Source organism: Ursus arctos, unplaced genomic scaffold (assembly GCF_023065955.2).
Source record: "Ursus arctos isolate Adak ecotype North America unplaced genomic scaffold, UrsArc2.0 scaffold_18, whole genome shotgun sequence".
NCBI classification, from domain to species: Eukaryota; Metazoa; Chordata; class Mammalia; order Carnivora; family Ursidae; genus Ursus; species Ursus arctos.
The window spans coordinates 25,761,614-25,789,072 of record NW_026622852.1 but is presented as its reverse complement, the minus strand read 5'-3'; the positions used below and the strand labels follow the sequence as shown (position 1 = coordinate 25,789,072).

General features: G+C 45.4%; 1 protein-coding gene across 5 annotated transcripts in view; it reads right to left on the bottom strand.

Annotated features, from left to right (window-relative positions):
* RUSC2 (RUN and SH3 domain containing 2) overlaps positions 1–27,459 on the bottom strand; it is a 71,671-nt gene that overhangs the window by 2,802 nt on the left and 41,410 nt on the right. For 4 of the 5 annotated variants that reach the window (XM_026506286.4, XM_044386825.3, XM_044386824.3 and 1 more), the window contains exons 2-8: positions 8,663–10,756; positions 2,717–3,346; positions 2,284–2,469; positions 1,967–2,107; positions 796–872; positions 402–576; positions 206–311 (exon numbers count right to left, since the gene is read on the bottom strand). In XM_026506286.4, the coding sequence (XP_026362071.1) occupies positions 206–311; positions 402–576; positions 796–872; positions 1,967–2,107; positions 2,284–2,469; positions 2,717–3,346; positions 8,663–10,688 (3,341 nt within the window). In that variant the 5' untranslated portion in view covers positions 10,689–10,756. The remainder of the gene's footprint in view (positions 1–205; positions 312–401; positions 577–795; positions 873–1,966; positions 2,108–2,283; positions 2,470–2,716; positions 3,347–8,662; positions 10,757–27,459) is intronic. The other variant, XM_048223301.2, reaches the window with a different exon arrangement.

Below are 27,459 nucleotides of genomic sequence, written 5' to 3'. Positions count from 1 at the left end.
GTTATGGGTGTGGTGGGAACACAGGGACCTACTGAGAGAGGCTGTAGCTAGATGGGGAGAAAGTGAGCCTGGGCCCTGGCCACAGATCCTGCAGACCCCACAGATCCCCCCTTGCCTGTCTCAGTCTAGGGAGTCAGCTCCACAAAGTAGCGGAGCCCAGGGGAGAGGGCTGTGGTTTGCCCCTCTTGCTGCCCCACATACTCACTTGAGCAGGCCGAGAATGAAGGCGTTGAATCGCATGGTGTGACTGGTGAGTTCCGGGAATTGGCTGACCTTGTTGTAGAGGCCGTGCAGGACCTTGGTGGACGGGCCTGAGAGGAAGCCAGAGTTAGCAGTCACATGCCCAGTCTCCTGAATCTGAATCTCCGCCTGGGGTCCTCATCTTGCCACTTAGCACTTACCTAGCTGTGTGGAAGCCTCAACCACACTCCACGGCATGTTCTTACGTTGCCCAATGATGACATCTAGCACAAAGGCTTTGAGCCCATCCTCCAGCACAGCCTGGACTGCAGGGCACAAGTACTTCAGAACCAGGTGGCCCACATTGGGGCTCACAGAACTATTCCCCAGCTTTGCCTGTGGATGGAGTAGAGAAGAACAGGGAATCATTTGAAGCCCAACGTGGTCTTCTCTGACTCTCGTAGGCCTCAATTCTTGTGCTTCTCTTGTGATCCCCATCCCGAAGTACCCAATTCTGGGTTCTAGGTGCAAGAGAGTAGGAGAAGGTGGCAGCACTGAATGGAATGGGTGAGGGTCAGCAGGGTAGAGCTCAGCTTGTCACAGTTTTTTGCCTACCTTCACCCCAGGATCCCGGCTTGTGCCAAAATGGGCCACAATGAGGTCCACAGCAGTGTTAACTGCTTTCACCAGCCCTGTAAGTAGGAATTCCATGTGACAGGTTCCTAAGCAAGTCCCTGGGCAACTCAGCTAAAACAGCCCTCAGTGGACAGAGGGAGAGGCGTCCACTCTCTCTCTCTGTCCCTGCACATGGGTCTCAGTCTTCCTGAGGACCAGGCCCTGGCCCTTTCCTGTTTTTGCCCAGTTCTCAAGCCCTGTACTGTTGCCACTGCCAGTGGACCCATCTCAGCGACTGCATCTTCAAGACCCTCTTACTCCAGTCCTGGATCAAGCTAACTCTCCATCTTGTCCGCTCTGAGAAACCCAGCTAGTGGCTGCTGGAGAAAGTCCAGGGGCACTCACAACAGTGACTGACAGGGGCACCTCTTTGACGTGTGCCTTGCGGTACCCTCTGCTATGTTCTCACGTTGCCAAATCTTTACCCCTCTTCTCAAGCCCTTGGTTCTACTTCACCCAGAGAACAGAGGCCGCTGGTCATCAATTCAACTTCCCAGTCCATCCAAAGGACATAACTACATTCTGTCTACCCTCCTTCCTGACCCCTCGCTCTCTTTCCATCCTGCTCAAGGTTCTTCCCTTTTCCCATCTTTGAACCCCCCACTCTGCTTCTATAAGGGACTTTAGCGTCATCTTCCTCCCTTCCCACAGGCTCCATCCCTTCAGGCCACAATTATGCTCAATTCTTTCCCCATCATCTCACTGAAACAGCTCTCTCTTGGTCCAGTGGTCCTTATTTGCTAGATATCTTAGTAGATGTTACCAGCATGCTTACCCAAGCTGTCAGGCCCTATAGTACCTGGACTCTCCCATTAGAGCATGAGGCCATTTTTTTATGACATGGCAGTCTCCCTCACTCTACTTAGCTCCCTGAGGTAAGAGACTGAAGCCTGATTCTTAAGCATCTGATAAATGATCCTTGTGCACTCAATGCATACCCATCATACACAATGCACGGACATCTACCTCGCCCCCATTCCTGTGCTGATTCCTTCCTAGCACTTGGGAGTTCTAAGATAGGGAAATATTCTGGAGGGCTAGACAGTAGGGCAATAGGCACAAATAGGTACTGACAACAGAATTCCTGGCCTGAGCTGGGGGTAATATTCACCTTTTTTCTGAAGCAGGTCAATGGAAATGGCCTCTGAGTTGCCATCTGGGGACAGACAAAACTCAGCTGGAGGCTTCTCAGTCAAGGAAAAGGGGTCTTGGAAGTCAGGGCAGGTCAGTGGTAATGGCTTCACTATTTGACCTGGAAAGAAAAAGAAGAGAAAAATCAATCTCAAGCAACTCTCCTTCTAAGAGTTGCTGCTCAGTTCTGTGCCTCCTACCCTCGGAGACCCGTTCCTTTGGGACTGCCCTCTTCTCTAGCCCTGCCCGGCTGCAGGAGAGCCTGCCCTGGGCATGCAGGGGACCTGGCCCACACACCATTCAGCCGGCAGCTCAGATGGCCAGCAGCACTGAAGGAGCCAGGGAACTCAAAGATGGGGTTCCTTCGGGCCAGCCGAGCTTCCTGTGGCCTTCGGTCTAGGCTCCCTGACAATCCGGGTGGCCCTAGTGGGTTCTTCCTCCTGTATTCCCTCCACTTGAGTGCTTGAGGGGATAGGTGGTTGGCTGAAAGCAGAACAGATGAGCAGAAGAGACGGGCAAGAGTTAGCAGGAGACAGCATTTCACATCCACCCAGTGCGCCCATATAAGTTATGAGGGCTGGGATTGCTTGGGTACTATCCACAGATGCTGGGGAAGGAGATGAAAACATTTTAACCCGACTCCAGGCTGGAGTATAAGAAAGCATTCAAAGGCAGTGGGGGGGGCAGGGTGGTGGGTAGAAATGCTTGCGGTGGAGGGTAAAGCTCATACCGTTATTGGGCCTGGAGGCCATGCTGCCCTCACCACCTCCCCGGGCTAGACTTTCTGCTCGACTGAGGCTAGATCTCCAGGAGCCCAGAGGAGGCAAGCTTCCTGTTCCATGGAGACGGTACTCAGCCAAGGTCAGTATCCTCTGATCCTCCTTCTGTGGCTGCTGGGAGGTGGCAGGCCGGGCAACAGGAGGACAGGAGTGACTCCATGGGGGTGGATTTTCTGTGGCCGCGGCCTGCTCTGGAGGAGGGGAGCACGAGGTGGAAGCAGAAGAGTCGGTGCTGGGCCCAAAGGGGCCAGCACTGCGGATGGGGGAGTAGCTCCCCAGGGGTGACGGCCGTGAGCTTTCTGGCTCAGGCCCAGATTTCCTGGCACCTCTGTTGGTGGGTGCCTGTGACTCCCCCGAGGGAGCTAAGGCTGGGACTTGAGTAGTGGGGGCAGCCAGCGGGGCAGGCTGCTGCGCACGGCTGCAACCAGAGAGGCTGTAGAGCTGGGAAAGGCTGTGGAGGGCCCGGGCCTTGGCCAACTGCTTTGGGAAGTGGTGCTGGAACACGAAGGGCTGGATGGGCAGCGTGGTCGGCCTCTGTTCCTTGCTGTAGCGAAGGACTGGTCGGCTCTCCGCACCACCCCCTGTGGCAACAGTGAGGGAGGAGGAATCAGACAGACAGACCCTGGGACCTCCAGGAGAGGAAGCAAAGAAGCAGACGGATGATGCTCACTGGGGAGAGGGGAAGAGACAGGCAGGACCTGGGTCGTAGGCATTGAATGGGGTAAGGGCAATCCAAGTTTGGGAATGTGACAGTGCTCCTCCCATCTTTTGTAAAACTTCCTCATTTTTTAAAAAAGATTTTATTTATTTATTTGACAGAGAGCGAGAGATAGCAAGAGAGCACAAGTAGGGGAACAGCAGGTAGAGGGAGAGGGAGAAGCAAACTCCCTGCTGAACGAGGAGCCCAATATGGGGCTTGATCCCAGGATGCTGGGATCATGACCTGAGCTGAAGGGAGACACTCAACCGACTGAGCCACCCAAGGTGCCCCTTTTCCACTGTTTTTATGATGCTGAACTCTCTTGTGCTCTTGACTTTTCACCCCTTCTTCATTTTCTTGACTTCAAGGGTGGGTGTATCTTAAGGTTCCATTCTTAGATCTCCCTTTATGTTTTCTCCCCAGCATTGTTCAAGTTCAGACATTCATACAGATGACTCCTGAACCCATAGCTTTAGCCCCCTTCTTCCCCTTAATCTCTGGATCATTCTGCTTGAGGATTCTACTTTCACTTAAAATTTGCTATTTTAAGGGCGCCTGGGTAGCTCAGTTGGTTAAGCATCCAACTCTTGACTTCGGCTCAGGTCATAATCTCAGGCTCTGTGTTGGGCACGGAGCCTACTTAAGAGTCTCTCTCTCTCTCCCTCTGGGGTGCCTGGGTGGCTCAGTCAGTTAAGCCTCTGACTCTTGGTTTTGACTCAGGTCACGATCTCATGAGTCATGATCTTATGGGTAGTGAGATCAAGCCCCATGCTGGGCTCTGCGCTCGTGGGGAGTCTGCTGGAGATTCTCTCTCTTTCTCCTTCTCCCCCTGCCCCTCCCCCACTTCGTCACTCTCTATAAAATAAATAAAATCTTAAAAAAAAAAGAAGATTCTCCCTCCCCGTCTGCCCCTCCCATCAAAAAATTTGTTATTTTAAAGCAGTTCATCTATCGAATTTCCCGATGACTTCCACTTCTGTCAATGGCAGAACCACCATTTCCTTTGTTTCTAAGGCCTAAAGAGTTGGAGTAAGGGTCACATATTTTCAGGGTAAGATGTTACTTACTTCAAGCTTTTGCTCATCGTTGCCTACCTCCACTCAAGCTGACTCATTTCATTCTTAAGCAAATCTAACCATAATATTTCTTCATTTGCAGCTGGAATCAGCCTCCTGTCTCCCCTATCAACCCCATTCCCATTCTTTCATGATCCTGGCATTGGAGCCTCAGGGCCCACATTTGCTCCCTCTCCACAGAGTTGTGGGCCCCAAGACTGGTCCTTTTCTGTTCTTTCAGCCAATCTTCAGGCTGGTGTCTCTGAAGACACGGGGATCAGAACTAAATACAAAACTCCAGGACACTGCACAGCCAGATTGTCTCTGTGTGAGTTGTACTTCTAACACTGTGCACGCTGTAGACATCTGAATGACACAAGGTGGCGCTATAAGCTTCTACGAAGCCAGAAACCCAGGGTGTGGCTCACTAGCACAATTCCGGCTCAACAAATCCTTGAGACAGGAATTAATATCCTTACCTGACAGCTCAGGGTATTGGAAATTTAGAGAGATTAAATCATTTGCCCAAGGTCACACAACTAGGAAGTGGCAGAGCTAGAATTCTCCCTAAGCCAGAGTCTGACTTAGGGGCTAATGTTCTCTTTGTCACATTGCACTACACAGGAAATGGTATCCCTCATCTTTTCCCATTTATTTACTTCATTGAGTCTTAAGGGGATAGTGATCACAACCCCATCGGGGAGGGGTGTCAGAATCACTCCCAGGGGACATGTTCAAAATATACCCTCCTGTCACCCCCAATTTGTGCTTAGAGAGCAACCTCTGTCATTCTCCCTTGCTTACTATGCTCCAGCCACACTTCCTTCTGTCCCTGAACATGCCAAGTTCATTAACATCTCAGGGTCTTTTGCATGTGCTGTTCTGCCGGAAATCATCTCATCATTCGGGCATCAGCTCAAGCATCACCACCTCAGTGGCGACCACCCCAGTCCCCCTGGCAAGTCATACTCTGTCTTATTATCCTGTTTTCTTTTCTTTTTAGCATTTTATCACTATTAGAAATTATCTTATTTATTGTCTATTACTCCTCATAAGAGCTCCAAAGAAGCAGGGTTTTTTAGTTGTTCATTGATGTATCCCCAGTGCCTAGAATAGATCTGGGCATATAAAAGGTACTGAATAAGTATTTGTTAAATGAATGAATCCCACTGTCACCCTTGGTTCAGGCTAGTCTAGCTGCATCCAGATCTTCTTACATAAATCAGATTGCTTCCTAAAATACCAGTTTTATCCCCTGTGGCCCTACTGCCCACAGAATAAAGTCTAATCTTCTCAAATAGGTATCCACACCTGCCACCAATTATGCTGCTCTCCCCTCAAACTCCCACACCTGCCATTCTCATTGACACCACTCTTCCCACCCCATTCCCATCTTTAAGTACACAGCCTTTCCCGCTAACCCTCCTTCTTTTTTATTTATTTAAATATCAAATATCAAGGCTGAACTGACTCTGGCTTTCAGATTAGGCCTTCCCAACCATAGCTTTATTATACCTGCAATATAAAGTATGTTTGAATTAGACTGTTTATTTCTACTCTTTAAAAAATCCTCCCTAAGTCCCCAGGATAGGGTTTGAGGCAGAGGAATGAGATCAGGGAAGAAGGAGGGGCCTGACCTGGGGAGTGGGTCTCAGTTTTGTCCCCAGGGAATACAAAGACTAAGGTTTCTCACTTTTCTGTGTGACAGCCCTTGAGAAAATCAGAGACCACATTCACCTGAGTCTGCTGTTCGGTAGGTGACACAGCCCCAGTCCCTTAGTTCCTTTAAAATGAAGTACCCAGAACTTGAGGTGAGCACTACCTCGTTTAGAGGAGTAGAGGACTATCAGCTTCTCCCTTCTGAAGTCTATCAATGAAGACAGTCATTTTAAGTATTTGGAAGACCTTCCAAAGTGCTGACTCATTCTGAGTGTTCTATCAATTAAATATTCCAAATCAACTCAAGTACAGCTTACCTATCAAACTTCACATTGGTCCCTGCTTTTTTGTTTTATTCTTTCCAGATTTGGTAAGATCTTTTTGAATCTTGACTCTGATGCTCAGGATCTCAAAGAGATCTCAGCTTCTTTTGTCATTCATGAATTCATTTAATTGTCATTCATTCTTTAATTTAAAAAAACGTATAGAATCAACAGAAGAGCCCTGTGAGAGATCACTGGAGACTTATGGACAGAAAGAATAGCATCTCTATATGAAGTCTTATCCAATCAACAACAACAAGAACAACAACAAAAAAAACACACCACAACACTTTTAATGCCTCTCCCACCTCTGACCAGAATTGTTCTTACCCTCAGAATGCCAGCCACAGCGTCCCCTGTGTCTAGAAACACCCACCAGACAGTGAAGTAGTAAAGGGAGGGGGTTCCAAAGGGCTCTGGCCAATCTGCTGTTTCTGACCCCCTCCTCCCTGCTGGAGACCTCCCCTTTCATCCTCCACCCCAAGGGCAGCTCCTCTGTGTCTGTTTAGGAGTGTGAAGTCTTCTGAGGCTATGATCTCCCCAACATCGGAGATTATACCATTTATGGTTTTTTAACCCACTTCCTTTGAGAAGCCAATGGACTTCTCCATGAGGCTACAGCATAGCACATTCGCCTTTATCTCCCTTTCCCTTGCTTTCTCTCTCCTTCCAAACCCTCTGAGATCTGGCTTTCCCCCTCACTACTCCCAAATGTTGCTTTTGGGATTCTTCAGCCTTCATGTTAGTGATTTCTCTTCCAAACTTTGTTGAACCTAACTCTTCTTTGAAAACTTTTCCTCCTTTAGTGACTGTGCCTTTACTCCCCCCTGGTTTTCCTTCTATTTTCCTAATTCTTCTCAGAAGCTTTGAGTGTTGCTCTGCTCACCCTTAAATAACTGTATCCTCAGTGCTCTCTGTCCTGTTCCATTTACAACTTCACCCATTCTCCCTGGGTGCTCTCATCCACTGAGAGCTTCAACTACCTCTGTTATTCTGAAGACTCTGATCTTGGTTGTCTCCTGACCCCGGGGCATCCTTTCCAATTCACCTTTCACCCAAACAACCAGTGATTTTCTAAAATGCAAATGGGAACATGATGTTAAGCTGTTAAAAACAAACAAAATGCTACTTCCCTGATAAAAATCCTTCAACAGTTCCATCCACACCCCATCATGGCTATGCCAAATTATTTGCAGTTTCTGGAAAGCATCAAGTTATTCTGCACCTTGCAGTTTTACACAGACTACTGTATGAACCTAGAATGTTCTCACAAGTCTCCACAAAGCCTTCCTCATCATCTTTCTAGACTGGTTTTAAATATAAATTCTGTTAGCAGTCCTTCTCTGACATTGCAGTCTGTTTAGAGATCCCTCTCATAGACCAGTACTGTCCACCGACATCTCTGGTGTTTGTTTTTGTTAAGTAGGCTCCAACGCGGGGGGCCAGGATCCTGAGACTGAGACCTGAGCTGAGATGGAGAGTCAGCCACTTAACCAACTGGAGCCACCCAAGCGCCCCACTCCCCATCTGTTTTAATTATGTTTCCTTTTCTGTTTTCATCCTTAGTCAGAATTCCTTGAGGGTAGACTGTCCCTCACATCTCTCTATCACTAGCATTTAACATAGAGCATTTGTAAAATAATTATTTAAATGTAATAAAATAAATAGGGAAAGACCAGGCCCAGGAAGCTTAAAGTCAAGTGTCTGGTTCAGGCTCTTTGAAGAGCAGCACCAATCTCTGATCAAAGAATGAACTTCACTGACACCCAGTGTGCTTTGCCTATGGGACATACCCCTTAAGCGCTGCAAATTCCTAAATGTCCCAAACTGAACTTAGGCTTTATCCCTTTTCCAGGAAATCTACTTTACATCAGTGTCTGTGGTCCCTATCCACATACCATCATCTTTCCAGTCATCCAGGCTTATAATCACAATCTTTCACATACTTTCTTTCCCGATATATCAATCTCTAAGTCCTGATAATTTCAGTGTATTTTTTATCCTTCCCCCCATTACAACTGTAGGACATGACCTGGATTGGAAAGATGACAGGATCTAGGCTGAGGAACCTTGAGTGGTTATGGATGGGGTGGTTGCCAGGGCCCTATCACTGAGGAGGCCATGCATATCCTGGTATTTTCCAGCCTCTAGGCTCCTTACCGTCAGCTCTAGCTCTTGCATCCTTCTGGGTATGGCTGTTGGCTGGGCTTCCTGGGAGAGCAGGCCCTGGATCCATCAGCTGGGCCAGGGGGCCTTGCCCAGCAGCTCTGAGGCTAGCAGGTGGCATCTCACTGGACTGCAGGCCCTGACAGACCTGGGTGGACCAGGGCTCTGGGCCAACTAGGTCCATGCCTGGCCCCGAGGGCATGGGTGGTAGGCTGTGGCTACAGCGAGTGCCCTCGTCCAGTGGGCCCACCCTATCTTGTTGGGCTTCTTGGATGGGTGAGAACTCCTGGGAGGAGTCCCCAATGCTCAGACGAAGTGGTGGGGAGCCAGAGCCTGCAGCTTTCTTCCGGCCCTTGGCAAGCTCAGCAAAGGAGGTGACCCGCCGAGGTGGGGAGCCAGGCCCAGCAAGGGCTGCAGGACCCTCACTCAGGCGCACTGGGCAACTCAACATGCGTTCCAGCGAGCCCAGGCGGACAGGAGGGCTGCGCGCGAGACTGCGATCACAGCTTCGAGAGCGCTGGCGTCCAGTGTTAAGGTTGGGGGGTGAAGTGTTAGTGTACACTTGCCCCTCGATCACAGCGGGGCCCACAGGAGCTGCTGCTTCCACTGAGGAACCCACTGCTTCTTGTTCCTCTGGCTGGACTTCCGGCCTCCGGAATAGGTAATACTCAGAAGGCTGGCTGGGGCCAGGGTCTGGGCCGGGGCCTGGTGCAGGGCTTATCTTGGTGTGTTCCTCAGAGCAGCTGGTGATGGAAGAGCCAGCTGGGCTTGGGGATGACTGGGAGGACAGGTCACAGGTGACAAGTTTATAGTAATTTTGTGTGGCCACAACAAGACGGGCCTGGCTCTGGAAGCAGGCTGTGAGGTCAGCCACACCTGGGCAGGGCTCACAGTGTGGGCGGTAGGAGTTGCAGTTGGCATCGAGCTCAGGAGATGAGGCATGAGGACAGCCATAGCTCCCTTCCCTTCCTCCACTGTCAGGGTGGTGGGACTCACAAGACATCTTAGACTCGGCTGGGGAGGGCTGCAGGTCCAGGTAGAAGGCGCCAGGGTCCGAGTGGCTGCAGAACGAAGAGTTGCTGCAAGACTGTGGGGCGGAGTTGAGATTGGCACGGGAGTTGCCATGCATCTTGTTGTAGAGGGTGCTGAAGGTGACCAGCACACCATCCGAGCTGTTGCAGGAGGAGTCACTCACATAGCCCATGGACTGGTCGGCCGCCTCGGACTGACTGGATGTGCTACTGCAGCGGCAGTGCTGAGGTCCCGAGCCTGCGCATCCTGGGTTCCTCGGGGATTCATCCGAACTGAGCTTCCATTCGTGATCAAAGGAAAAGCCAGAGGTATCGCTGGCTCCACCCCCACTGCCACTCCCACCAGGTCCCCCACACTCGTCCAGCTCCATGGTCTCTGCATCCAGGTCTGGCCGGCAGCAGTGGCTAGTGCTGCAGTGCTGGGTATCCAAGGTGGCCACTGGCTCCTGTTCCTGCCCCTCTACTACTCCAGCCCGACTACGTGTTGCCCCCCATGGCCTGCCCGCTCTAGGGCCAGGTGGTGGCAGCTGGAAAGGGGATAGATGGAAGGTGGGCTGACCAGCCCCATGAAGGTGGAAGGACTGCTGGGTACTATCACCAATGCTGTCATCATACAGGTCACCAAGTCCTGGCTCAGCCACACCCTCCTGCAGCAGAAATGGATTGTGTCGTTTAGGGGCCCCGGGGCCTCTTCCATCCCGAACCCTACTCTTCGTGCTGTCTGCAGGCCGTGTGGATCCCCCTGCGGCAGAGTGCAGACTGTTGTATAGGAGCGAGTCAGCTTGTCCTAGGTCTTGATCAGGCTGGCTGATGCCCAGGTCAGGGGGGCAGAAAGGATTGGATCTTGTGCTCCCACTACCTCCACTTGTCCCTCCACAGCACTGCCTGTCTGGGACTTGACAGTGCACCAGGGGGATGTGGTGGACGATGAGGGTCTCTCCAGTCAGCTTTGGGGGACTATCCATTCTGGAAATTTCGAACAAGGGCATCAACAGCACCAGACACTGCCCCCGGAGCCCAGTGGGGCAGAACACATTTCATCAGGAGAGCTTGGCACCTGGAGAGAGAGGGAAAGAAAGGGAACCTAATGTCACCTCCCTGGAAGTCAGGGACATGTTCTTCCCCATAGCATTTTCAGATGGAGAAGAGCCCAAGAGGAGAAAAGACTCAGATTCAAGATGGATCTTGATAACACAGCCCAACAGGGCAGGGCTACCCCACCATACTTTCTGTACTGCACAGGTCCAGCTCGAGTGCCCGCTTCATTTTATGTGGGCCATGCATCCACTTGTGACAAAAGGCAAACCCCCTTTCATGCCTACAAAGGTCTGGGGATCTTCAAGGATAGCACTTTCTCCTCTTCTTTCAAGGACAAGTTCTTAGCAATAAATGATGACTAGTCCCAATTACAAAAAAAGTATGAATAGTACCTAACTTAGAAAAATCATCTAGGTTGACTGAAAGGGTGCTTGGCACTGAGGGGGACAGAGAGGTGCCTCAGACCCAGCCACAGCTTGCAAGCTCTCAGATAAGGGAAAAATCATGAATACGAACTATATCATATACTCATAGCAATAAGCTATTAATTTTGCAAGAAAACTTTTTAAATATTCTGTATTGTTTGCCCCTGTGTCACCTCATTTTCTCCTCCTCTGAGCCCCAGAATGCTTGTCCCTCTCTGCTGGTTGGGGGCCTAACGATCCTCACTCTCCCTACGACTTCTATTTTTTTTCCCCAAGATTTTATTTTTAAGTAATCTCTGCACCCAATGTGGGGCTGGACCTCACAACCCCAAGATCAAGAGTCACATGCTCCACTGACTGAGCCAGCCAGGTACCCCTGTCCTGGAGCTTCTTGAATACAGAGACCAAGTTGGGCATTAGAGTGACTACAAGTATGGGTGAAGCCAACCTCTTCCTTCTCAATGAGAGAGTGGGTGTCTATTTCCATCTATCTCTTTTGTATCACTCAAGCACACAGAAGGGCTCGCAAACATGACAGGCATAATACATTCTTGTCTGGCTCAGAATATAATCTATTTTTTTTAAGATTTTATTTATTTATTTGACAGAGATAGAGACAGCCAGCGAGAGAGGGAACACAAGCAGGGGGAGTGGGAGAGGAAGAAGCAGGCTCCCAGCAGAGGAGCCTGATGTAGGGCTCCATCCCATTACACCGGGATCACGCCCTGAGCCGAAGGCAGACGCTTAACCGCTGTGCCACCCAGGCGCCCCCAGAATATAATCTTCTGAAGCGCCTAAATTCTGTCCAGTTTCAGTCCAGAGCTTTCACAATGGGGGACCCCTACAAAGTCTTCTCTTCCCAGTTTTTCCTCTAATAGGCTAAGGTAAAGTCCTCTCCCGTTCAAGATGCCTTGGCCCAAAGCATGCAGAACCCATTCTGAGCTTCTCTGGTCTGCTGGCTGGACTGTGGCAGAATGGCTTCCTCAAATTCTAGCCTCCTGTGCTACCAAGTTCAAGCCCCAACAGTCCTCGCTTGCTCAGACTCCTCCTATTTAATTTCTGCTAATTCATTCATTTCTCTTCCTTCCCCTTTTATTCCTGTCATTTTCCTGCCACCCACTGTGAATCTAAATTCCTCAATGCCTAAGTTTTCCGTCATTTAGCTGAATGCTTAATACCACCAATTTTTAAAAATTTAACTCATTTAGATTACAGGATCACAGCTCTTCGTGTGGAGTACAGAAAAGATCTAGGCAAGTCACACATGCTCAAGGATATGAACAGGCAATACATAAATGAAAAAATTCAAGTGGCTGATAAATACGTGTGTGAGGAATACAGTTTTAAAAAATTTTTATAAATTAAATTACATCAAAATTAAAAAGCAAATGTTTATCCTCCCTGCCCCGACCCTTTCATTTCTGAGAGGAAGACTTCTTTGTTGGACTTCCAACCCTTTGGGAGTTGATTGGGGGTAATGAGTCGATATGGGGAAAGGTGGAGAACAGAGAGGTTAACTGAGCTATGAGGTTTGAGTTCTAGAAGAAAACACGGGAATAAATATTTGTCATCTTGGATTGGGTGATGATTTCTTAGATACAACACCAAAAGCACAAATGACAAGTGAGAAAATTAGGTAAGGTGGACTTCATAAAAATTAAAAACCTTTGCACCTCAAAGGATACCATCAAGAAAAGACAACCCACAAAATGGGAGAAAATATTTGTAAAGAGATTTCTGATCAAAATACATGAAGAACTCTTACAACTCAACGATAAAAAAGATATATAACCCAATTAAAAACTGGGCAAAGAACCTGAATAGACATTTCTTCAGAGAAAACTTACAAATGGCCAATAACACATGAAAAGATGCTCTACATCATTAGTCATTATAGAAAGGAAAACCACTTTGAGATACCACTTCATCCCCACCACAATGCCTAAGAGAGAAACAAATGTTGGTGAGGATGTGGAGATACTGAAACCCTCAAACCTTGCTGGAGGCATTGTAAAATGGTGCAGCCAGTTTAGAAAAACCAGTCTGACAGTTCCTTAAAATGTTAAACATAGAGTTACCATATGACCCAGCAATTCCCCTGGGTATATACCCAAGAGAAATGAAAACACATGTTCACACAAAAACTTGTATATTAATATTCATAGCAGAATTGTTCACAGTAGCCAAAAAAGTTGGAACAAGATATTGTCTGTTAACAGATGAATGGATAAACATTATGTGATACAGGGGCACCTGGCTGGCTTAGTTGGTAGAGCATGATCTCAGGGTCTTGAGTTCAAGCCCCACACTGGGTGTATAGCTTACTTACTTTATTTTTTAAATTTGGTTTCTCTTTTTTCTTTTCTTTTCTTTAAGATTCTGTTTTTAAGTAATCTCTTCGCCCAATGTGGGGCTTGAACCAACAACCCTGAGATCAAGAGTTGCATGTTCCACCAACTAAGCCAGCCAGGCGCCCCAGTGTAGGTAGGTAGGTAGATTGATAAATCTGCAACAACTAAAAAAACTGATGTTAAAAAATGTTATATATACATGCAATGGAATATTATTTAGCAATAAAATTAATCAAGTAGTAACCCATGCTACAATATGAATGAACCTCAAAAAGGTAAGTGAAAGAAGCCAGTCATAAAAGGATTCTTTGTATGATGTCATATGATGCCATTTATATGAAATGTCCAGAATAGGCAAATCCACAGAAACAGAAAATAGATTAGTGGTTGCCAGGGACTGGGGGACTGGGTAATGGAGTGACTTCTAACGGGTATGGAGGTTCTTTCTGGGATGATGAAAATGTTTTGAAATCAGACAGTGGTGATAATTATGAAAGTCTGTGAGTAAAATTAAAACTCTACAGATTTTAATGGTATGTGAATTATATCTTAACAAAGCTGTTATTTAAAACCTTTTTTAAAACAGAAAAAAAAAGATTAGGATTTATGAGAAGAGGAAAGGAGTGTTGAGGAATGGAATGGGTGTTAAGCAGTGGAGGAGAATGGGCATTTGCAGAGTCAAGCTGAGAAAGAGAAAAGAGAGAAAGCTGCCTTGAAGTATGGGATTTTGTTGAGAGAAATAAAGAGGATTTTTAGGAAGTTTAGCTATGAAGTACATAAGATAATTTCCCCTTCACTCCTCCCCATCTCTTCTCTTCCTTCACCAAGAAAACTTGGGTTCAAATATATAGGCTACAAGGATAACGGGAAGTTGGAAACAACCTAAAATTCCAATAATAACAATCAATAAAAAAGTATAGAGGAGAGCATCATTAAAATAGTGTGTTAATATGATTATTGACTTGGGAAAATATTCACAAAATATTAAGTAAAATTGCAGACTACAAACAGCATATAGAGTATGACACCATTTTTGTAAATAAATACATGTCTATATGTGTCTTAGTCTATTCAGGTTGCTATGACAAAACATCTCAGACTACGTGGCTTGTAAACAGCAGAAATTTATTTCTCATAGCTCTAGAGGCTGGGAAGTCCAAGATCAAGGGGCCAGAATGGCTGAATTCTGCTGTCTTCCTTGTTCATAGCCGGCACCTTCTGGCTGTGTCCTCACAGTGTGTAAGGGACAAGGGATCAGTCTGGAGCCTATTTGGTAAGAGCACTAAGCCCATTCATGAGGGCTTTGTCCTCATGAGCTAATCACCTCCCAAAGCCCTACCTCTTACTACCACTACCTTTGGGGGTTAGGATTCAACAGATGAATTCTGGGGGATACAAATATTCAGACCATAGCAATATGCATGAAAGAAAATTTGAAGTCATATACAACAAAATATTAATAGTGCTTACCTCTGTTGAGTGATTTTGGATTATTTTTAATTTTACCCTTTCTGTTTCATCTCTTTTTTCTTTTTTAAATTATATTTAAATTCAATTAATTAACATATACTGTATTATTAGTTTCAGAGGTAGAGTTCAGTGATTCATCAGTTGCATATAACACGTAGTGCTCATTACATCACATGCCTTCCTTAATGCCCACCATCCAATTACCCCATCACCCCACCCCCCCGCTACCCTTCTCATCTGTATTTTCTAATGTGTATATAATAAATATCTGTTATGTGCATAATTTAAACAGTTTTGTTTTCTCTCTGTCTTTCTTTTAGAGATGGGGGGAAAGGCAGAGGGAGAGGGAGAGAGAATCTTAAGTGTGGAACCTGACATGGGGCTTGATCTCACAACCCTGAGATCATGCCCTGAGCTGAAATCAATTGTCAGATGCTTAACCGACCAAGCCACCCAGGTGCCCCATTTTGTTTTCTTTAAACAACAAGATACTGTGGGTTCAGGGCTTGGAGACGGTGGCTTCCCCTTACATATAGTATTAGGTTTCCCCAAAGTCTAGGCTATCATCTGAGGCCTGGACTAAAAGCACAGAAAACTGTCTTGTACATATAGCAGTAATTATAGGAGTACCTATGGGTTACAGCCATCACTTGATCTTCAGTGAATACCACCCCACCCCTTAAAGCACCTTGTTTTCACATAGCATTCACAAATAAAATATACACACATAAGAACTTATGATTCGATCCACAAAACTATTATTGAGTCATATATGCTCTGAAATGGAAAAACAAAGTGACACAGAGTCTAGAAGGCTGATCCTCTAAACCAGGGATAGAGAATAAATGGATACAGAAGATGATGAAGAACGTTTGGCTGGAGGGTACAGACAGTTATATTGTAATGTTGTTTATGTATCTATCCCTCAAACTAGAGTTCATTCCCTGAGCTCAGAAACTTGCATACAGTCAACTCAGTGTCCCTAGAACCTAGACACAGTGCTTGGAACATGGTACGTGCTCGGTTATTTGTGGACTCCTACTTTACCCATTTAAAAACTTGACTTATCTTTTTATTATTGAGTTGTGGGAGTTTTTAAATTTCCTTTGTAAGACATGTCTTGAGAATATTTGCTCTCAGCCTGTGGCTTGCCCATTTGTTTTCTTAATGGTGCTTAGTTTTTAATTATATAAAATCACATTTACCTGTTTTTTTTTCTTTTATGGTTAAAGCTTTCTATGTCGTGTCTAAAATATCTTTGCCTATCCCAAGATCATAAAGAAAATTTCCCTTTTTTTCTCCCTGAAAGCTGTATAATTTTAACTTTTACATTTAGGTTGTGTTGAATCCAATTTTAACTGTAACATTCTTTCACTGGTGGATTCATTTTATACTTTATCATCTTAGAGAAGGTCTTATTCCTCCCCAATCTCCACACAACCAAGGGAAATGCCTGCCCACAGTTCCTTCGCAGACAACTCTAGCTCAGCGAACTAAGGTGAAGTTCTGCAGACATCCTATGAGATTTTGTACTCATGCCTCCACCCCGCCCCCCCACAAACTTGCACATTTTTTGCAAAGCACTTTTTAAATATATGTCATCTCACTGATCCTCACAACAACTCACCAAAGTAGGCAGAACCACTTTCATTTTAAAAAACAAGGAAATCAACAACCATAAAAACAAAATGACTTGCCCAAGATCACTCAGTGAATAAACGACAGATTAAGACACGACTCAGGAATCCTAAATTTGATCAGTTAAGAATGTAATGAGAGTATACAGTACATGTGGCTTTATTTCAAACACCGCATACCTCTTAGACTTCTTTCTTGGGAGTGACTTGTTCCATAACAATACGAGTTTAATACTGTGGCCCATGAGCTCTAATAAAGTAGAAGAGAAAACGATAGGGTAGAAGAGCTCATTCCAGACTCACTCTGTACCCTGATTAAATGGAGAGACATGGGAGATGAAGATGGGGAAGGAACAGAAAATCCAGAATAGGAAGAAAGTGGAAGAAAACTCTCAGAAGATGGGCCCTCTAGCTATGACTACCAGGTAGACAGTGGTGGGTTCAGCCAGCATAAAGTTAGGAAGTCTAGCTCTCTAGAACCAGGAGTAAGCTTTCCATGAGAGCCCTTTTCCTGGTCCCCATCCCAAATGGGTGTCTCCTGGCCTATCATAATAATACTATTTATTAGTGATCATTCATTGAGCTCTTACATGCCGGGTGATTTACATATATCATCTCTAGTTCCACTATAACTTCTTATTTTTATTTTTTTATTTTTATTTTTTTTTAAAGATTTTATTTATTTATTTGACAGAGAGAGAGAGAGAGACAGCCAGTGAGAGAGGGAACACAAGCAGGGGGAGTGGGAGAGGAAGAAGCAGGCTCCCAGCAGAAGAGCCCGATGTGGGGCTCGATCCCAGAACTCCGGGATCACGCCCTGAGCCAAAGGCAGACGCTTAACGACTGAGCCACCCAGGCGCCACCCCACTATAACTTTTTAAAGATTTATTTATCTATTTGAGAGAGAGAGAGAGAGAGCGCGCGTGCGCGCGCGCGCAATGGGGGAGGGGCAGAGGGAGAGGGAGAGAGAGAATCTAAAGCAGACTCCCTGCTGAGCGCAGAACCCGATGTGGGGCTCAATGACCCTGAGATCATAACCTGAGCCGAAATCAAGAGTCAGATGCTTAGCTGACTGAGCCACCCAGGCACCCCACCACTATAATCTTTTAAAGTAGGCATAAGCATTTCCACTTTACACATGAGAAAACTGAAGCATAGCAAGAGTAAGTAGTTTCCCCACAATTACACAGCTGAGATGGGACACAAACTCAGGTCTGCCCAATTCTGCCCAGTTCTTAATTCTTTCCACGAGACAACTGCCTCCCAAAGAAAATAATTAGGGCCACACCCTCTTCCTAAAGTCCCGGCATTTACCCTGCTACTACGGCAGCTGCTTCCTACCTTTCCTGTATAGGCCCACACTCTAGCCTCCACTTACATAATTTGTATTTACCCACTTCTCTATTCTCTGTACCTAGCATCCCTTTCATATTACCGTCCCAGTAATGTCAATCCACCTCCTGTGGTAGCTCCTGGCCCTCATCTCCCTGCCCCATTCATAGTCCCCAAGGCCCCTTTTCCCTGTTCTGTAGTTCACATTCTTAGATGCTTCCTGGGAACTAACAACCTCCCACAACTTCCCAGTGTATTCCCCAACCACATATTCGCACAGTGTGGAACTACTGACTCCTATTAGCATGTTTTTGAATCATCCACAAAGGTGGTCAATGGAAACGGGAATTTAAGGAACTCTATATGCTCAGAAAAAGGGTAACTCTGGGTAGGAAAATGTTCTACACTCCAGAAGAAAGGTTTCCCCTGTTTTTGGTCATCAGCATCTCTCTGCCAGTCATTGAATGCCTCCCCTCTTTTTTTGGCCTTCTGAAGGAGGACTGGGAAGACAGTGGTACTCAGTTGCTAATCTCTAACAATCTGACCTTGACCTGAGGTCCAATGGATAAGCTTTTTCCTGTCTGAGTCCTCTCTGGGGCAGGACTGAAGGGAGGAGAGGAAGAGGGTGCATTTGGGAGTATCAGCTTATGCTCAGGTCCCTCCCTGTTAGGAATCTAGGTCTGTATATAAGGAGACTGATAATAACAAGTCAGGTGCCCTCAGCATTACAGTGACCACCTCCCCATGCTCCCCCAATAGACTGTGGAGCCTCTTGGTCAACATTCTTTCTTATTCCATCCTTACTGAGAGCCTGGTGGCTCCCATGGCACCAGAAGATATGGTATGTGTGTCTATGGGTATGTATGTTTGTGCATGGGGGAAAAAGAACGGGCTGGAAGCTTTCCAGCCCCTCCTCTTGAAAGCTGCTTGAATCCCTGCATTTTCTCCATCATAAACTTATAATAGCTTTAGGGGTGTCTCCTCCCATTAAGCCTTTGTTCCTAGATTTGACCCCCTCCACCCTAGCCCACACTATAGCAGCTTCACTAGAAACGCCCAGAAAGGAAGAAGGGGATCTTCTGCTTCTTGACAAAACAGCATTAGCCCAAGCCTCTGCACCACAGCCCAAATATATGCAAGGACGAGCTCCACTACTGTTTGCTCTCATGCTTGCTCTCTCTCTGTCTCCCCTTCGGAAAGACAAAGCCAACCCTCAGAAGCCAGGGCCTAAAGTGCTGATCGGTTATCCTAGCGTCTCTGCCCTGCCCCTCCCCCAGCTCCGCTGAGCCATACCTCTGTAAGGAGCCTTGAGCTGCACCCGGAGGCTTCTGTTCCTTTTGCACTCCAACCAAGCTCTACCTTGACAGTTCCAGCTGAGGCATTGTTCCACGGGACCACACAGGGGGAACTGAACCGATTTCCTAAGATCTGATTTCTGCTAATACAATGGCATCGTTGCTAATGCAGGGAGGCTGCGCAATCCCAGCCCCAGTATCCTCGCTGCCGCCGCCGCTGCCACTGGTGCTGCGGTGACGTTGCTGCTAAGGGAAGGGGGAAGGGAGAGGAGCAGGCATGCCCACAGTACAGCCACTCAGCCTCCCTCCCTGTCAGTCCCTGTGGGCCCTTTAGCCTAGGGAAGGGGGAGGGGAGAGAAAGGAGTCAGCCACAGAGGGCAGTCAGTGCTGGAAGACTGAGAACTCTTAAGGTGGCAAAGAAAATTAGGGAGAAACCTGGGCCTAGCTTCTCTCTTGTCCTTAGGAGTCTCAGGGAAAAAGTCTGGGCAGAAGCTTAGAGCTTCCTTCCTTCCTTTAGGCCCCTCCTTTTAGATCTTAGCCAGAAACCTCTCCCTCCTCTCTGCAACCCACTCTGAATGACTCCTTGTTTTCCAGCTTTTTCCTTTCACTAAGATTCCAGACTAGCCTCAGGGTGGGGCAGCCAGTCCGGGAGGGGGTTCCTGAAACCATGAAGGGAGGTTGCAAGGACCAATGACCTTTCTACCAGCAAGCAGAGTCCTTGTGCATCCCAGCTAGACTTAGCACTAGGCTTTTAGGGTGTGCCTCTTCAGAGAAATGAGGTCTGTCTCAAAAGGGAGACTGGGCCATAGGCGGGCTTCTATATACAAGGTGGTAGTGAGCCTTAGGACCAAGCTGGCTACAGGCCCCTTCCTAACACAGGGTCCAATTCAGTTCCCTGGATTTTCAGAGGACTTGTTAGTGTGGCTGGAATAGAACCTTCTCCTTTCACCTACATTAGCTTTTAGACAAGTGCTGAGCGGGGTCCAGCTGGGCCTGTGATGAGGCAGAATCCATTTGGCCAGGCTGAGGGGCCAGGAAGCTTATTTTTCTAGGGATAGGAAGGCTAAGGAAAGAGAGTCGTTTCCCCTCAGCCAGAGAAAAAATTCTCAGCTACCTGTAGACCTACAGAGCCCTTCACCTCTTCCAAGCTCCACCTTCCTCAGGTTCTGGGCCAGTTCCATGGGGATCAGTAAATAGTGGAGAAGCCACAGCCAGACCCAGTTGCACAGCGAGCAGCAACACTGTGTGTCCACGTCATGCCACTGCTCCCTGCTGCCACCCTTTAACACAATGACAGCCGCAAGTTGGGGCTGGCCCCCAAGTACTAGCCCTGTCCAGGTTTCCTCCCAGTGTGGACCAGTATCTGCATTCCATAGCCAAGCCCTTGGATTTCAGGTCCCTAGAAAGAAGCCTGGGGTCCACTGGCCAGGACCACAGCAGCCACCACTCAGGATCCAGAAAAGATGTAGTTTCGTTCCTTTATTGCTTCTTCTATTCCCTATGAGACCCATGAGGTCATTGATGATACACTGGGATGTACAGAGCTGTAGAGAGAAAAGAAGCGGGTAAAGACCCCAAAACCTACCTCCAACCTTGATCTGTTTGAGGGGCCATGGCACCTTGATCCTATAAAGCAGGAAACAGTGAGGAAGAGAAGGAGAGGGAGTCTGCCACCTAAAACTGACCATTAGTGATCCTCGTGGGGAGGCTGAAAGCAGCAGATATGGTGTCACTGTACAAGCATACCTCCTTCTATTGAACTTTCTACTATGTTTTTGATACTACTTTTTTTTTTTTTAAACAAATTGAAGGTTTGTGGCAACACTGTGTGTAGCAAGTCTCTCGGTGCCATTTTTCAAACAGCATTTACTCATTTTGTGTCTCTGTGTCATATTTTAGCAATTCTCACAATATTTCAAACTTTTTCATTATTATTATATTTGTTATGGTGACTTGTGATCAGTGATCCTTGATGTAACTATTGTTAATTGTTTTGGGGTGCCATGAATCATACCCATATAAGATAGCGAACTTCATAAATGTTGTATGTGTTCTGACTGCTCTACTCACCGGCCGCTCACCTGCCTCTCTCCTTCCCTGTGGGCCTTCCTCTTCCTTGAGACACATTATTGAAATTAGGCCAATTAATAACCCTAAAATGGCCTCACAGTGTTCAAATGAAAGGAAGAGTTGTACATCTCTCACTTTAAATTAAAAACTAGAAATGATTAAGCTAATGAGGAAGGCATTTTTGAAAGCTGAGATAGGCCAAAAGCTAAGCCTCTGTGCCAAAACGCTTATCTAAGTTGTAAATGCAAAAGAAAGTTCTTGAAGGGAATTAAAAGTGCTACTCTGCTAAACACATGAATCATAAGAAAGCAAAACAGCCTTATTGCTGAAATGAGAACGTTTTAGTGGTGGATGGAAGATCAAACCAGCCACAAGATTCCCTTAAGCCAAAGCCTCATCCAGAGCAAGGCCCTAACCCTCTGCAGTTCCGTGAGGGCCGGGAGAGCTGAGGAAGCTACAGAAGAAAGTCGGAAGCTAGCAGTGCCAGGTGAAGCAGCAGGTTCTCCAGAAGATCCAGCTAAGATGATTCATGAAGGTGGCCGCACTAAACAACAGATTTTCAGAGGAGACGAAACAGCCTTCTATGGGAAGAAGATGCCTTCTAGGACTTGCAGAGCTAGAGAGGAGAAGTCAATGCCTGGCCTCAAACTTCAGAGGACAGGGTGACTCTCTTGCTCGGGGCTAATGCAGCTGCTGGCTTTAAGCTGAAACAGTGTTCATAGACTATTCTGAAAATCCTAGGCCCTTAAGAACGATGCTAAGTCTACCCTGCCTGTGCTCTGTAAATGGAACAAAGCCTGGATGACAGCACATCTGTTTACGACATGGTTTGCTGAACATTTTAAGCCCTCTGTTGAGACCTCCTGCTCAGAAAAGAAGATTCCTTTTGAAGTATTACCGCTCACTGACAAGGCACCTGGTCACCCAAGAGCTCTGATGGAGATGTACAATGACATGAATATTGTTTTCAAGCCTGCTAACAAAACATCCACCCTGCAGCCCATGGATCGAGGAGTTATTTCAACTTTCAAGTCTTATTGTTTAAGAAATACATTTGGCCAGGGGCGCCTGGGTGGCACAGCGGTTGGGCGTCTGCCTTCGGCTCAGGGCGTGATCCTGGCGTTATGGGATCGAGCCCCACATCAGGCTCCTTTGCTATGAGCCTGCTTCTTCCTCTCCCACTCCCCCTGCTTGTGTTCCCTCTCTCGCTGGCTGTCTGTCTCTATCTCTGTCGAATAAATAAAATCTTAAAAAAAAAAAAAAAAAAAAAAGAAATACATTTGGCCAGGCTGTAACGGCCATGGTTGGTTATTCCTTTGATGGATCTGGGCAAAGTTAATTGAAAACCTTCTGGAAGGATTCACCATTCCTGACGCCATTAAGAACATTTGTAATTTATGGGAAGAGGTCAAAATATCAACATTAACAGGAGTTTGGAAGGAGCTGATTCCAACCCTAATGGATGACTCTGAGGGGCTCAAGACTTCAGTGAAGGAAGTAAGTGCAGATGTGATGGAAATAGCAGGGGAACCAGAATTAGAAGTGGAGCCTAAAGAGGTCTGAATTGCTATGATCTCAGGATAAAACTTTAATGGATGAGGAATTGTTCCTTATGGATGAGCAAAAAAAGTGGTTTCTTGAGATGGAAACTGCTCCTGGTAAAGATGCCATAAAGACTGCTGAAATGACAACAAAGAATTTAGAAATTACATAAACTTAGTTAATAAGGCAGTGGCAAAGTTTGAATTGACTCCAATTTCTAAAGAATTTTTACTGTGGGTAAAATGCTATCAGACAGCATCAAATGCTACCGAGAAATTGCTTGTGAAAGGAAGAGTCAATCAGAGCAGTAAACTTCACTGTTGTCTTATTTTTATTTTTTTTTAAAGATTCTACTTATTTATTTGAAAGAGAGAGAGAGGAGCACACGCATGAGCACAAGTTGGGGGGGTGGAGGGACAGACAGATTCCATGCCTGTGAATTGGGGAACCTGATGCCAGGTTTAATCCCAGGACCCTGGGATCACGACCTGAGTCGAAGTCAGATGCTTAAGCGACTGAGCCACCCAGATGCCCCTTTTGTTGTCTTATTTTAAGAACTTGCCACAGCCACCCCAACCTTCAGCAACCACCACCCTGATCAGTCAGCAGCCATCAACATCGAGGGCAAGACCCTCCACCAGCAGAAGATTACAACTCATTGAAAGCTCAGATGATGGCTACCATTTTTAGCAATAAAGTATTTTTTAATTAAGGTATGTACATTTTGAAAGACATAATGCTATTGCACACTTAACAGACTATAGTATAATATAAACAATTTTATATGCGCTGGGAAACCAAAATATTCATCTGACTTGCTTTTTTGCATTATTCATTTTATTGTGGTGATCTGGAACAGACCCTGCAATATCTCTGAGGTACAGCTGTACTTCCCTCTCCTCTGATAGAGACCTCAAAGTGGGTTGGATAAGCAGCTCTAGGTTAGGGCAAAGTCATTCTCCATGACCAAGTGCTTGGAGTTGTAGCTTCTTACTGTAAGATTTCTAGGCCCAGGGTCTTATTCCCTGAAATTTCTGTGAGGCTAAGCCATGCATCACACTGGAGAGCCACTACTTAGAAAATGTTTCTAGTTGCCTGTAGAAGGAGGCAGTTTTCAAATTTTCAGTGCTTGGCTTACTTCACCACATCATCACCTACTTTCTACCCACCACTGCCAAAGATCTATAGTGCTTTTGATGAAAGAACAAATTATTTTCTGGCCAGCAACAAAATACAAATATTGTCACATTATAAACCTCAACTGGCTCCTAATTAATATTCTCACCTGCAATTTACCTTCCACTACTGCCAGATTCATCTCTTTAAAGTACCATCTTTCTTCAATATGTCACTCCTCTTGCCCCTTTTAACGGTTTTCCATTACCCAGAGAATCAAGTTCAAACTCATTTTGGCTTTCAACGTCCTCCATCTTGGCTATCTATCTACTCTCTCTCTACACAACCTTACTTCCCACACCCCATCATGTAGTCCTTCAAAACTGCTCCATAATCTCATTTCCACCCTGTTGCCCTTGTTCACATTCTCCTACCTGTTACACTTGGCTTTACTCAGAATTAGCCAAAATCTACAAGGCTCAGATCAACTCCTCCATCAAGTCTTCACTGATCACTCCTGAGCCAGAAATGATCTGTCTTTTGAACCTGTGGCTGCAGGTTGTTGGTTTTACAGACAAGAAAAGAATCCTACAAAAACTAGTAGATCAATAAGGGATTGCCAACTTCTTATACTGCCAAACAGCATCATTAAAAAAAAATAATAAAACTTTACATCAACTATAATCATTGCATAAGAGAAAGCATATCATCATTATTTTTCTCGTTTCATTGTTTACTGATGCAAACTTCATCAACAAATAGCATCAGTCCATGAACAATTTTGATTAAGTAAATCATCTGTCCTTTGATATGTTTAATGTTCTTTTTTTCATGTCTACCTTAATGTCTCTTTTAACTGCAAAGTTCAAGTTAAATTGATCTTTGCCCAATACCCAGTGTGGAAGACAAAATAATTTTTATTTTGTTTCCCACAAAACCTAGCATAGTGGTTGGCAGATACAAGGTGGTTAGTCAAAGTCTTGTTGAACAAGAGTAGTATAAAAACAAATGTGCCTTGAGTGTAAATTAGAGCGAGTGGTAAGACAGATCTGACTCAAAAGGCTTAGAAGGAAGAACCCTGCTGTTCATGCGGGGCGGGGGGGAGGTCTATTAAAACAAATCGTTAAAAAAACCCAACTCTTCATAACCTTGAGTCAGGCAATATATTCTTAGACACAATACCAAAAGTACAAATGACAAAAGAAAACACAGATAAAGTGGACTTTGTAAGAATTTAGAGATTTTGTGCTTCAAAGGACACAATCAAGATAGTGAAAAGACAACCCACAGGACGAGAGAAAATACTTGCAAATCATTATTTCTAATAAAGGATTTCTTTCTTTCTTTTATTTTTTTAAAAAGATTTTATTTATTTATTTGACAGAGAAAGAGATAGCCAGTGAGAGAGGGAACACAAGCAGGGGGAGTGGGAGAGGAAGAAGCAGGTTCCCAGAAGAGCTGGGAGCCCAATGTGGGGCTCGATCCCAGGATCCTGGGCTCACGCCCTGATCTGAAGGCAGATGCTTAACAACTGAGCCACCCAGGCGCCCCTGATAAAGGATTTCTATCCAGAATATATAAAGAACTCTTACAACTCAACAATAAAAAGACATATAACTCAATTAAAAAATGGACAAAGGATTTGAATAGATATTTCTCCATAGAAAACATAAAAATGGTCAATAAAGAATCCCAACATCATTTGTTATTAGGGAAGTGCAAGCCAAAACTAAAATGAGACCTACCCTACTCACCCTACTAGAATGGTTAAAATCTAAAAGACAGACAGTAATAAGTGTTGATGATATAGAGAAATCAGAACCCTCATACATCGCTGGGAGGATTGTAAAATGGTGTAATCACTTTGGAAAACAGTCTGGACATTCCCTAAAATGTTAAATATAGAGTTACCATATGACCCAGAAATTCTACTCCTAGATATATACCCAAAAGAAATGAAAACATATGTTCATACAAAAGCTTGTATATGAATGTTCACAGCATTACTCATGATAGCCAAAAAGTGGGAACAACCCAAGTGTCTTTCAATAGATTAACGGACAAATAAAATGTGGTATGTTCATAAAATGCAATATTATTCAACAACAACAACAAAAAGGAATGAAGTACCAAAACACATTACAACACAGATGAACCTTGAAAACATTATGCTAAGTGAAAGAAGCCAAATACAAAAGGTTACATATGGTTTGACTGCATTTATATGAAATGTCCAGATTAGGTAAATCTATGGAGACAAAGAGTAGGTTAGTGGTTGCCAGGGACTGGGGTAAAGGGAAAATAGAGAGTGACTGTTAATAGGTATGGGGTTTCTTTGTGGGATGATGAAAATGTTCTAAAATTAGACTGTTGTGATGGTTGCTCAACTTTGTGAATATGCTAAAAACAACTGAATTGTATACTTTAACTGATTAAACATGGTACACCCATTATATCTTGATAAAACTGTTAAATAGAAAAAGCAGCAGCCCGGTGAGCTGGGATTAAGCCCCCCATCAGACAAGCCTGCTTCTCCCTCTCCCTCTGCCTGCTGCTCCCCCTGCTTGTGCTCTCTCTCTCTCTGTCAAATAAATTTAAAAAATCTTTTAAAAAAGAAGTTCTTAAAAGAATAGACTAAATTAACTTTACTTTCTCCTAACCACCTAAAGTCTGTCTTCTTATATAATACTTGAACTGTCTGAACTAGTTTAATTTTGAACTTACGTTACTTAAAGTTTCTGATACTTAGCTATCTTCTCCTATTGATACCCTCCTTCTCCGATTGGCTTCTGTAACACCAATCTTCTAGTACCTCTTCTTACATCATTCTTTCTTCATTGTTTAATAAAAAAACACATCGATAATAATACAATAATAGTAGGGGACTTTAATACCCCCCTCACTGCAATGGACAGATAATCTAAGCAGAAGATCAACAAGGAAACAAGGGCTTTGAATGACACACTGGACCAGATGGACTTAACAGATACATTCAGAGTAAGAATACACATTCTTCTTGAGTGCACATGGAATAGTCTCCAGAATAAATCACATACATATAGCAATATAAGTCTTTCTCAAGAAACAAGAAAGGTCTCAAGTACACAACCTAATCTTATACCTAAAGAAGCTGGAGAAAGAACAGCAAATAAAGCCTAAAACCAGCAGGAAAAGAGAAATAATAAAGATTAGAGCAGAAATCAATGAAACAGAAACCAAAAGAACAGCAGAATAGATCAATGAAACTAAGAGCTGGTTCTTTTTTTTTTTTTTTTTTAAGATTTTATTTATTTATTTGACAGAGAGAGACAGCCAGCGAGAGAGGGAACACAAGCAGGGGGAGTGGGAGAGGAAGAAGCAGGCTCCTAGCGGAGAAGCCTGTTGTGGGGCTTAATTCCAGAACGCTGGGATCACGCCCTGAGCCGAGGCAGATGCTTAATGACTGCGCCACCCAGGCGCCCCTAAGAGCTGGTTCTTTGAAAGA